Raw genomic sequence first — 13,562 nt, 5'->3', positions numbered from 1 at the left:
CAGATCTATTTACAATGGCAAAAAAAAAAAAAAAAAAAAATTCCCTTCTGGGTTTGATTGTTTTTGCTGTTTCTAATGGAACATAATTGTTCAAAACTAACTTCAAGAGGTAAAAGCATTTCTTCAGGCTTTCCCCTGTGTAAAACATGGGTTCTCACAATGGCTTTAATCATGATGTTAATGTAATCATGCAACAATGGTGTTTGGTAACAGTATTTGAAAATAGTCCAATGCAGCTAAAAGTTCATAGGTGGAGAGGAAGTTTATCTGGAGGCAAAGACCACTTAAAGCTATTTCTTAGGGGTGTTTCTCCCAGTAACCTATGTGCTTAAGATGGGTACATTGTTATTCTAGAGTTAGAAGGTAGGGCAAAACAAAAGTTGAGATATTAGATTTTTCTATATATCATTGCTATTATTTCCAAGGTTTTAGTCAAGTCTTTATTCTCTACTTGATTTACTTCTAATGCACAGTTCTTTTTATTATTTTCTTTTATTTACAGTTATAGGTGAATAACTCTTTTCTAAATTTTAGCTTATTTCCTAGATTTTTATCCTAAAGCAGTGTATTCAAAAAGTTCATACCAACTTAGTCTTTTTTACTTAACCAAAATGAAAATCTATATGTCTTGATCTTTTAAATTTACAATTAAAAGTACACTGCAACTTAAAAATATATTTTGACCTACTGTAATGTCTTCTCTAAGGCATTTTCTAAGTTACCTTCTATGGATATTTTTATTAATTTCTGCTAGGTTCTAGTTCTTTTAGTAAAGATACTAAGATGAAGACCTCAGTAACTACTGATTGAAATGTCTCATTCTGGGAATCAGAGTACTTCATTTTGCTTTCAACAAATTCTCAAAATTTGCAAGCATTCTGGAATCTTTCTGCTATAGGAAGAAGCTATTCCCCTTTTAATGATGGATGAAGAGTGAATGGAATATAGCTACAAGATGAATAAGTAGTCCAATTTATTTTCAGGCATCTATTAAATATCACAATCTGAATGATTTTTTTCAAATCAGTGGATAGCGGTGAGTACATAATTAAATAATTTTACTTTTATCTTGAAATATAGATTAGTATATTTACCTATTTAAAATTTTTAGTTTTGTTTCCAAATCATGTATAGAAATAAGAGTTTAGAAAATATTTACTTGTGAAATACTTAATACTTCTTAATTATGAAAGTATGAGCTAGTTTGTTCCAATTTCAATCAGAACATTGAAGGATAAAACATACTATTTTATTTTTATTAGCTTTTTCTGGTCAATATACTAGAATTGAGTAAGAGAAATTACTGTACAGTATTCACTAAGGTAACCTAGCCTACAGTTAGATGTGAGGTCATTTATGATGAGCAAATAATGGATTAGGTAACAGTGAGCAAAATTCTGGAAGTTTGAGTTTGTGTGCTTACTAGCAACCACTTTCAACATTTCTGCCAAGCTAGAGAAGGTATCTTCTAATTTAAATTTATTTAAGAATTATCTATTGTGTAATATACTGTCAACAGGAGATCAGTTTTAAAAATACTGATAGCCTGAAAGAGTGTGGAAGAGAAATTATTTTTCCCCGTACACACTCATAGTTCTTACATTTGCATTCCTGCAATTTTTATATTAAAAAACATAGGATTAGTAGCAAGAGAGTTGAAAATGGCGGAAGTTGGGAATGACTGCTATTTCTTTTTTAATTCCATATGCATAAAGGTAAATATTGTACAATTTACAGTACTTCACATGCTTAAGCTTTTTAGTAGAATGAAGGAAGATATGGCAATAATTTGCATTGCTGAATCAAAATTTACTATTTTCCCACAAAATACTTTATGTATTTAAAATCTGAAGTAAATCCTTATCGTGTTTTTTTTTTGTTTGTTTTTTTGCGGTACGCGGGCCTCTCACCGTTGTGGCCTCTCCCGTTGCGGAGCACAGGCTCCGGACGCGCAGGCTCAGCGGCCATGGCTCACGGGCCCAGCCGCTCCGTGGCATGTGGGATCCTCCCGGACCGGGGCACAAACCCGTGTCCCCTGCATCGGCAGGCGGACTCTCAACCACTGCGCCACCAGGGAAGCCCCTTATCATGTATTTTTGATATATTGAATTTCTCTGATAAAATCTGGGATAACTTAAAATTGTTTGAAACTACCCTTCTATATGCCAGTTATATGCCCCTGGCTTTTTAGTCCTCAGTGTGGCACTTTTGCCTATATTATGGCTCCTTGAAACATCAAATTCCTAATATTGAAACATTATATGATACATCGTACTGTTTTGGTTAATGTGATTCCAGTCATATAAATTCGAATAGTTAAATTCAGGTCACTATCAAACAGTTAAATAAATCTAATTTACCCCCATTTTGAAATTTATTAACGAAATTACTGAATTTTCCCCTGTCAAAGTAACAGCAAATAATATCATGGAAAAAGGAAAAGAAAGTAATACAAACAAATTGGCCAAACATGAATCGAAGTTTATAAAGTTAAAATGGGAAAAAATATTTAATCTAAGTGATTAGGATTAATGGATCTCAATGAAACCAAATAAAAAATGTAGAAATTCAGAGTTTGGAGCTTCATGTTCATATCAGAATGAACCCAGTGAAAGACATGCTGTTGTCTGGTTTAAAGCATTTCATCTCTGCTAGGACAACTGAATGGAGTCAACTTGACTGTAAGAACGAGATCTACTTCTCCTACCTGTTACTTTAAGATTAAACCCTAGGATGATAAGAAATAATAGAACTTATGTTCCATGTGGGCAGAGAGTTTTGTCTATTTCACTGCTGTATCCTCAAATACTTAGTAAGTTCTCAATAAATAAATGAAAAAAAAATAATAATAGCAATCACAATACTTTATCTCCCATAATTTTTACAACAATCTGTGAGGAGGGCACTTTATTCCCTTTTTACAGGTGAGGAAACTGAGGCACAGAGAGGGTGAGTAACAGATTGACTTTCTGATTATGGGCAAAATAGAGTTCAAATACCAGTTTATCTGGTTCCTACCTACTATCCTGGACTACGAGACCTACAGATCCACCTTAAAAGGGAGAGAGACTGAAGACAGAGAGTAAGAGGGTGGGAAAAAAAATAAGGAACAACCCTGAAACACATGTCTAAAAAAGGGATGAGTTTAATAGGATATTTTTATTCTATGTTACCCACCCTCTGCCCCAAAAGCCAATGACCTGAAGTTTTCCCAATTGTGGATCTATGTGTAAAAGATATAAAATAAAAAAATAACAGCCCTTTAAAATAATCCATACCTGCTTTTGTTGGGATATAATGATGTAAATGTGTAAATGTATAGACACAATTGCAGACCAAGGGCATATAGCATATACATGTAACATAGCACATTGTACCAATTATTTAAAATTCCACAATAATATAAGTTTAAGCTCCATTCACTTTCCCTATATAAATACACTTAGTATCTCCATAAAGTAAGAAAACAATTATCTAATGAAATATATGATTAATAGAGATCATCTCTACAATTAGAATATGGATGATGATTCTTAAAAAAAAAATTCTGGCTTTCTTAACAAAGAAAAATTAGATCCTTCTGTCATTGGATTGTGATTAAGAGTGTCACTGATCTTTTGTATGTTTATCCTTAGTGAGCCATATGGATTAACTGATAACAAGGAGAATTTTATCAGTGACTCATGGCGTGTTGTACTATTTAATCATTAGATTATCTTGTGTCTTTCATTAAAATTAGACTGCTTTGCTAGAATTTAGACTTTATGGCATTGTATTTGTAGTCTTTTTTTAAATTTTAATTTGATCTCCTCATATTTTCTTTAGTTGATTAGTAATCTGTTGTTAAACACTAACATTCATATATTGAGTTTTCTACACTGTTTACTTTTTCCTTTTAGGGTTCCCAGTGCCGATTCCGACACTGTGAAGAGGCCCTTGGCAGTGACACTGTGTGCTCATTATGGAGAGAAGGAAAATGTTTAGATCCACTTTGCAGATTTAGACACATGGAAATGCAGGTAGAATTACTCAGCATCATCATGTTTGTTAAAAGCATCTCCCTTCAATAATACTGAACTATACTCTTACAACACAATTGAGAAGAAATGATTTTTCCTTCCATTACTTAATTTTAGGCATTTTGCACTTTGCTCAATTTAAATTCTTAAAGAAATGGGCAAGTATATTTTAGGAAATCCATTGCATCTTTTAAATAGCAAAGCTTAGAAACACTCAAAGCCTAGAAACACACGAGATCTTAAATCGGCAATTGCAGTTTTTGTCACATTGTGTTGTGTTGTAGCACATTGTATTTATTGTGAATATGGCACCTGATCATTACATTTCCCCCACCTCCTTTGTCTAGCAAAACTGCAGCATTTCATGCTTCTGGGAAACTCAGCCTCTTGGTTGTGTGAAGATCAGTTGTATCTTTTATCACAGCAAACCTCGAAATATCAATGGATTATTTTTGCCACCAAGTAGCAGTGAGTATTTTTTTTGAATAACATGGATATACCATATTATAATCTGGTTTTGGAGTAGCAGCATAGAATGACACGTTAAATAAAGTATGAAAGGTGAGTAATGCAGTTTAACAGCCACTGAATGATTTGGGATGATTCTATCAAGAATCATGAGATGAAGCTTAGAATGAGCCATCAAGTAGCCAACAAAAATGTAGTGAACAAAGAGCAAGTCAAACTTTCTCTGTGTTTCTAAAGTGGATTTATTCATCTGAAAAGTGAGAGGACTACTGACCTCACTAGGTAGAGAGGAACTGTCTCAGCAAATCATCGCACAACTGGCCTCACCATTGTGCCCTTACCTCATAGGTGGGGAGAGCAAGGGCATGCTCTGGTTTGCACACTTCTGCTTCTAGAAGAACAGCTAGATGCGTGGTTCTTCCTAAGACTTCATTTGTGGATAAAATGCAATCCCATTGTTGCAGAGTAAGTGGCATACTTCAATCCAGCTAAATGACACTGAGCTTCTACTATGTGATGAACCTTAAACTAGGTTCTGGGAAGGGGATAGGGAAGACACCACGCCCTATAACAGTGAATGGCAAGAACCTTGCTTAAGAAGTTGGGATTGTCAGGTTTCCCTGATGCTATAGCTATGCCACTCTCCTGCTGTGGCCACCATATTTCTTACGATGGAATTATTCTAGGAATGAGTTTACAGAATATCAGTCCTTTGGATTTGAAAACGTGGCTTCAGATAATCCTTGGCAAATGAATGACTAAAAATTATGTTTCTTTGTTATAGTCTTCTGGAAAACTCTGATCTCATAGCATTCATTATACATGTGGTACCTTGATCAATGTTTTTCTTCACTAGACTGTAAACATCACAAGGATGGGGACCATAACTAGTTTCCTTACCAATGCTTTGCACAATGTCTGGAGCACAGATGCTCAATAAAATTGGATGTATGGATAGATGGATGGGGATAGATAGATAACTACTGAAGGTAACCTACTGGGATGAAAGTTATTATACTTACTAAGTGGTTAACTTGATCCCATTGTTTTACATCTAGTGTGATTTTATTTCATGAGGACATTGTACTAAATTCCCTATATCTAGTGTAATAGTTTGCTTCCTAAAGGTCTATGGATAAAATTGCTATCTTTCAAACTAATTCTTTTAGGACTAGAGGAAAACAAAGACTCTGTCTCTGGGCAAAGGAAAGGTAGAGTGTCTGTGTAACAGTTATTGGGCTCCCCACTATAAGACATGCCCTGGGCTAAGTTCTGTAGGGATACATTTTATTATTCTCATTTATTAGGCATAGAATCTGGACGTCAAAAATAAATTCTAGCTTTTCTGGAAGTCTCAATTTCTTCAACATGTGTCAAAACTGCTCCTGACTTTGGAATAATGTTTCCCCTCTCTCAATAGGGTCAAAACCAGATCCATGCACTGGGACCAAATCCTTCCCCTAGCCATTCTACCTCCATCATGAGAGGGGATAAGCAGGCTTCATAGGCTGCTAATACCCTACTTCCTCAAACCTCCTTTCATCTGTCTACAGGGAACAAATCCACTTATGTGTTTTGAATTCACCAGGACTAATTTTATTCTGCCCTTTATTCCTGTTTATGTCAGTTTCCCTAGGGGAAAAAAAATACTCCTGTGTGTTTCTCCTTTATTTGCACACTAGTACCATACTCACAACACTTCTGACACCATACAAGTGGGTTTTTTCCCACACCAATCAATTCTCTGTGACATTAGCTGGGTGTCCTATAATTTAATTCAATTCTGACACTAACCAGAGTTAGCAAACACCCCACAGATTAATGGCTGTATCCCCAAAGATTATCTTACACTTTTCATATTAATTGCAAGTAGAAGGTCCCTAGGTTACCCACAGCCTCTGTCTAACTTGGGTACAAATTGGAGGTTTCCATGATCTCTCTCCCTGGATTAAATAATTTGCTAGACAGCTCAAAGAACTCAGGGAAACGCTTCCTTATCTTTACCAGTTTATTGTAACAGACGATGCCATAGAGGATGGCATCCTCTACTGTAATAGAAGATGTTCATCACACAGATGAACAACCAGATGAAGAGGCACATAAGGTGAGGTCTGGAAGGGCCTGAGCACAGGAACTTCTGTCCCTGTGGAGTTGGGGTGTGCCACCATCCAGTACGTGGATGTGTTCATCAAGCTGGAAGCTCTCTGAATTCTATAGTTTTGGGATGTTTATGCAGGCTTCATCAGGGAAGCATGATTGATTATTAAACCAACCTCTAGCCCCTCTCCCCTTCCTGGACATGGGGGCAGGGCTGAGAGTTCCAAGCTTCTAATGCTGGCTTGGTCTTTCTGGTGACAAACCCTACTCATGAAGCTACCAGAAGCCCACCCAGAGTCACCTCATTAGAACAAAGGACACTCCCATCACTGAGGAAACTCTAAGGGATTTTGGAGTTCTGTGTCAGGAACCAGGGTCAAAGGCCAAATATTAGAACAAAAGATGTTCCCAGTGCTCTTTTTACTTAGGAAATCACGAAGGTTTTAGGAACTCTGTGCCAGGAACTGGGGGCAGAGACCAATGTATTTTCTATTATTTCACATCAGTCAATATCAGAACCCCCATCTTTCAAATGACTCACTCCTCTCCCTATCTGGCCCCTTTCATCCACTCCTCCCCAAACTTCATTATCAGCAGAATTCTTTTTCAACTTCTTCCCTGAACTTTCCCTTCGTCTTCATAGTCGAATGTAAGCGTCACTCCCCACTCCTTCTCCAGCAGCCCTCTCCAAATGGTGGCTGTTTTTATCCCCAGTTCTCAAGTACCACTTGATCTGGAGATGAGGTAGAAGGTTTCCTTGGGTCCTATTGCCAATTTCAGATTGTTCTCTCTCACTTCTCCTTAAAACCATCCAGTTTGTATCTCATGCCATTATCCCCCCTCGGCATTGCTGTTCTTTTTGCTTTTGTCTACATCTGTCCACATCCTTCCTCCCCATTTTTCAGAAGTATGAACTCCTGGCTCATAGTCAGTCTAACTGTACTCCTGTGTCAATTCTTGGTGATTCCAATATGTAAGTATATGATCTACCACCCCAGCCTCTCAGTTCCTCGAACTCAATTCCTCCACTGAGCTTACCCTTCCCCATCTCAGTCATTCTCTCAGTTATACTCTAAATCCTAATTGCCAGCCTTTCTTCCTCTGGAGGAAATGGCCTGGGCTGTATTATGGGACAGGCCAACTGATGTGTACAGTGGTAGGGTGTCACTTTTGATCTTTTGTAGTTTCTATTAAACTTGAACTGAGGAAAAAATGTCTCCTTTGTCTTAATCCATCCTCTTACAAGCTACCACCCCATTTTTTTCTTTCTCTTTGTAGCAGTTCTCAAAATAGTTATCCTTGACTTGGTATTATCAAATCCTCCCCACCCATTCTCTCTTAATCCCATGTAAATCATCCTTTTCAGCCTCTTTCACCATTGATATACAAATTATTAAATCCAGTGGTCAATTTTCAGTCCTTCCATAACTGGAACCATTAGCAGCATTTGACAGACTTGATCACTCCTCCCTCATTGATATAATTTCCTTATCTAGCTTCCAAGACCCTGTACCTCTTTGTTTTACTCCTATCTACCTAGTATTCTGTTTTTGCTCTCCCTCACTGGTTTTTCCTCTTTTCCCCATCCTCTTACATGTGGTATGTTCTAGGAGTTAGTTCTTGGTTCTCTTTTCTTCTCTGCCTACTCCCTTGGTAATCTCATCCAGTCTCATGCCTTTGATTATGAGTCACATGTAAATTACTCCTAAATTTACATATCTATTCCAGCCCTCTCTCTTGAACTTCAAAGATCCTCATATTCAACTTTTCACTTGGGCTCTTAACTTGAGTAGATATTTCCCACTTAACACATTCAAAACTCAACTCACAATTTTACTCCTATATCCCCAAACCTGCTATATCCATGGGCTTTCTATCTTGGTTTAATGGCAGTTCTATCCTTCTATCCTTCAGGTCAACTGAATCATCCTCAAACTCTGTTTCTCTCATATCCCACATCCAATCCATACAGAAATCCTGTTAACTCTACTGTATTTAATATATCCAAAATCTGACTTTTCTCACTATTTCTACTATTCCCACCTTGGGCCAAAACACCGACATCATTTCTGGACTGGATTACTGCAATAGCTTAAATGGTTTTCCTATTTCAACTCTTGTCCCTCTCTATGTCTGTTCAAAGCACAGTCAGTGATAATCTTATGCATAAATCAGACATCACCCCCTCCAATTGGTTTTCATTTCATTCAGAGTAAAATCAGAGTCCTGACAAAGGCCTAAATGACTGTACTTGATGTGGTGCCCTGTTTCCTCTCTGAATTTATCTCCTGCAGCTGTTCTACTTGCTCACTCTGCTCCAACCATACCAGTTTCCCTGCTTCTCCTTGCTAGTAGGCTCCTGCTTCAAGGGCTTTGCATGAAACGCCCTTCTCTCAACAGCTTTATGGTAAACTCCTTTACCTCTTCAAGGCCTTACTCAAATATCATCTGTTAATGAGGTCTACCCTGAATACTCTGTTTGAAATGTGGCAGCCTTCCCACTTCCTCCCTACACATTCTTCCTGGCCTTGCTGTGCTTTCTTTTGCCATTTCCCTTATTTTCTCAGATAAAATATAATTTATTTCTTCACTACATCTATTGTTTGTTGTCTGATTCCTCCCTATAGAATGAACATTCCGTAAGAGTAGGAATCTTTATTTTGTTTACTGATGAATCCCAACCACGAAACATAGGTACATAGTACTACCTTTCACATAGTGGCTAATTCTATCCCAGGAAGTCCAGAAAAGTATTTATTCATGTTAAGAAGGTAAATATTTTTTCTCTGCCCAGACAGATGTCTGTGCTCTAGGAAATAGGATTCAATTTCCAGACTGGAGGAAACTACAAAGCTCATTTGAATTATGTGTTGAACCTACTGCATCATCTGTTCATTCTAAAAATATTTCAGTACCTCAGAAGGTATAATTTGATCTTTTGTAGACCTAATATTTCCTAAAATATTTCCAGGGACATTTACCTACCAAGGTTCATATTAACCAAAACCGGGAAAATAAATCATCTCACCTTTTTAATGTTGTAGAAACATGTAGAAAAGTGTAGAACTCATACTTACTGATTTTGAAATGTAAAAATTACTACAAAACTAGTAATCAAGACCATCTGGTACTGGCATAAAAATCAATATGTAGATCAATGAGATAAAATTGAAAGACCAGAACTAAACCTTTCCATAAATCAATTTCTGGTCAATTGATTTTTGAAAAGGGTGCATAGACCATTCAATGGGGGAAAGAACAGTATTCTCAACAAATGGTGCTAAGAAAACTGGATAGCCATAAAAAAAAAATTAGACTTCTTTATACTCTACAAAAATTAACTCAAAATAGACTAAAGACCTAAATATGAGCTAAAATTATAAAATTCTTATAAGAAACTGTAGGTTACTCAAACCCCTCTCAGTTATGATACCAGAAAAACAAGCAATCAATGAAAAAAATGAATTGGATTTCATCAAAATTATAAACTTTTGTGTTTCAAGAATACCATCAAGAAAATGAAAAGACAACCTACAGAATGGGAGAAAATATTTGCAAATCTTTCATCTGATAAGAGACACATCTAGAATATATAAAGAGCTCTTACAACTCAATAATATAAAGACAATCCCATTACAAAATGGACAAAGACTCTGAATAGACATTTCTCAAAGATATACAAATGGCTAATAAGCTCATGAAAAGATGCTCATCATCATTAACCATTAGATAAATGTAAATCAAAACTACAGTGAGATGCCACTCACATCTACTAGAATAGTTTAATCAAAAAGATAATAAGAGTTGACGAGGATGTAGAGAAATTGGAATCTTCATACATTTCAGGTAGGAATGTAAATGGTGCAATTGCTTTGGAAAACAGTCTGGCAGTTCCTCAAAAGATCAAACATAGAGTCACTATATGTCCTACTTATTCACTCCTAAGTATATACCTAAGAGATATGTCCTCTCAAAAACTTGCACAACAATATTCATATCAACATTATTTATAACAACCAAAAAAAGTGGAAATAACAGAAGTGTCCATCATGTGATGAATGGATAAATTGTGGTATATGCATACAGTGAAATATAATTTGGCTATAAAAAACACTGCGGTAAGTCATGTATAAGAACCACATATTGTATAATTCCATTTATATGAAATATCCAGAATAGGTAAATCCATAGAAACAGAAAGTACACTAGTGCTTGTGTAAGACTGGGGACATTGGGTGGACATGAAGAGTAACTGCTAACTGGTATGGGTTTCCTTTTTTGGGGTGATCAAATATCCTAAAACTGATCATGGTGATGGTTGCACATCTCCCTGAATATACTAAAAAACATTGAATTATACATTTAAATGAGGAATCGTATAGTATGTGAATTATATCTCAATAAAGCTTTTATAAAATGTGATTTTAACTTGTATTGTTTTGAATGTTCAGTGAAGCTTTTCTTTGAAGCTAATGACAAGTCTTGGGAATATGTATTGAGAATAGCTAAAAAGTTCTGTTTAAAGCCATGTTTTTCCTTCACAGTTTCTTACTAGTGCTCTCTTTTCATTGACACCACAAGACTTTTTTTCAAGAGTGACATATTCTTTCACAATAGTCTAGAAATGGAGCAAGCAAAATTTTTCAACAAAAATTCTTAACTAGCAACATACTCTATTAAGCATTTGAATTCAGAACATTCCAACCAGATAGGACTTTTTTCTAATACCCCGTGTATTCATTTTCTGTTACTGTTGTAACAATTTACCCTTAACTAAGTGACTTCAACAACTCAAGTTTATTGTCTTGTAGTTCTAGTTTAGGAATTTGATGAGATCTCTCTGAATTAAAATTAAGGTGGTCTCCAGGGCTGCATTCCTTCGGAGATTTCTGGGAGAGAATCTGTTGCCTTGCCTTTTCAAGTTTCTAGAGGTCTTCAGTATTCCTTTGTTCATGTCCCCCTTCCTCCACCTCGGAGTCAGCAATGTATCCATTCTGACACTGTATCACTCTGACTTAGCTTCCACTGTCACACTTCTTTTCCTGGCTCTTTTCCTCTGCATCTCTCTTTTACTTTCAAAGGCCCACCTGAATTATAAAGGATAATCTGCCAATTGTGAGGTCAGCTGATTAGCAGTCTTAATTCCTCTTTCCTGTATAACCTAATGTATACACAGGCTTCAGCGATTAAGACTTGGACATCTTTGGGAGAACATTATTCTGCCTATCACAAAATGATTTTCTGCTGGTAGAAATGTGTATAAGTCAAGGTAATGGAAAAAGCCCTATGAGTTCATGGTGGTTTGATTAATCAGTAAAGGAGGATTTCTTTTTCGGGCAATGTGTTATAGAAAATTTTGGCATGGGTAAAGTAGAGCTTTATTTTGTAAAGTGGAGAAAACGCTACTGTGAACTGAGGCTTGCTCTCAGGCAAACTAATTTTAGGGTGAAAATGGATGTGGAAATTAAGGATCTGGAATACGATAGATTGCTTTCAAATTATTGGGATGGCAAACCCACTGAAAGCCTTCCCATGACCCAGGACCCCACCTAGATGATCATTGATTCGGGGCCATGGTTTCCAAACTTGACTGATTTTGTAATTATCTGAGGCATTTAAAAATAGTATCTCATTTCTAGGCTTTAATTTAGACCTGCTGAATCAGAAATTTGAAAAACAGAGACCCAAAAGATGATTTGAATAATTTTTTAATTTGATTCTGATAATTAGCCAAATTTGATAACTATTGGTTTGAAAAACCAAGAGAATTGAATAAGTAATGATAGAAGATACATGTGTTCACTGGCTTTTTCTATTATTTGCTGGTTAGTTTTGAAGGTTACAGAACATTTAAATATGACCTAGAGCTTTGGTCAATCTGACCCATGTGAGTCAATAAAGGAATCTGAAAGTATTATTCTCATTTTGAAGTTATCAACCCCCAGCCATTGGATTTTTTTTTTTTGCGGTATGCGGGCCTCCCACCGCTGCGGCCTCTCCCGTTGCGGAGCACAGGCTCCGGACGCGCAGGCCCAGCGGCCATGGCTCACGGGCCCAGCCACCCCGCGGCATGCGGGATCCTCCCGGACCGGGGCACGAACCCGTGTCCCCCGCATCGGCAGGCGGACCCCCAACCACTGCGCCACCAGGGAAGCCCCAGCCATTGGATTTTTTCCTCTTTTGAACACGTATACTCTGCCATTATAAGCTATGTCTTATATGAGTTTGCCTTTGTTAAATTATTGTAATGTGATTAGTTAAGTTATTCTTATCCCACGGATGTAATGTAAGAATACAGTAATGCTTATGATCACTTTGTATTTATATCAAAGTATGATATATACCAAGTCATGGTTATAATTACTATCTAAAGTCTATGAATTAGCATATTTTCCACACCTTACCAGCAAAATGTTGATATTTTTTTGCAAGTTAGTTCAATAACCTTTCCAGAAATAAGAAGAGACACCTTTTAACAAATATGCAGTTAATCAGGAGGACAACAGTTGATCATTGAACATGCACCAAAACGTGTATCTTGAAAAGACTGAAATGTTGCATTTCCTCTATAGATATCACACCGCAGAAAGAAACTCAGGAAGGCATTCCACCCCCAACCCAGAGTCAGGAACCTCTGAAACCTCAGGAGAATATATCACGACCCATTCACCATCCCTTAGTTTTAAAAACAAACTTTGAGGAAGAAGAGGAGGAAGAAGATGAACAAAATGGTTAGTAAGCCTTTTCTCAGATTTACAGTGCACATTCAAAAACCTCATGGTATTTTCTACATATTTGTTTAACTATTAGAAGTGTATAATATAATATATAAGGCAGATTTGGGTGAGAAAATAGCTTTCATTTTATTAAGTATATTAAATTCATTATGTTCTAATTTGTTCTATGGGTACACATATGCTTATCATTTGGATTGGAAGTTTTTTGTTGTATGATGGCTAGAAGACAGATCTCATGTTT

General features: G+C 36.5%; 1 protein-coding gene across 1 annotated transcript in view; it reads left to right on the top strand.

The window, feature by feature from the left end:
- Nucleotides 1–806: 806 nt before the first annotated feature.
- ZC3H11D (zinc finger CCCH-type containing 11D) overlaps nt 807–13,562 on the top strand; it is a 31,056-nt gene continuing 18,300 nt past the window's right edge. The window contains exons 1-4 of the mRNA XM_027108249.1: nt 807–1,036; nt 3,900–4,019; nt 4,367–4,487; nt 13,157–13,315. Coding sequence (XP_026964050.1) covers nt 4,008–4,019; nt 4,367–4,487; nt 13,157–13,315 — 292 coding nt within the window. The 5' untranslated portion in view covers nt 807–1,036; nt 3,900–4,007. The remainder of the gene's footprint in view (nt 1,037–3,899; nt 4,020–4,366; nt 4,488–13,156; nt 13,316–13,562) is intronic.

This window comes from Aethalodelphis obliquidens, unplaced genomic scaffold, assembly GCF_003676395.1.
Source record: "Aethalodelphis obliquidens isolate GAN/ISIS:26980383/991018 unplaced genomic scaffold, ASM367639v1 scaffold8, whole genome shotgun sequence".
Classification (NCBI taxonomy): Eukaryota; Metazoa; Chordata; class Mammalia; order Artiodactyla; family Delphinidae; genus Aethalodelphis; species Aethalodelphis obliquidens.
Note: the sequence above shows the minus strand (reverse complement) of the source record. Positions and strands in the feature narration are given on the sequence as shown.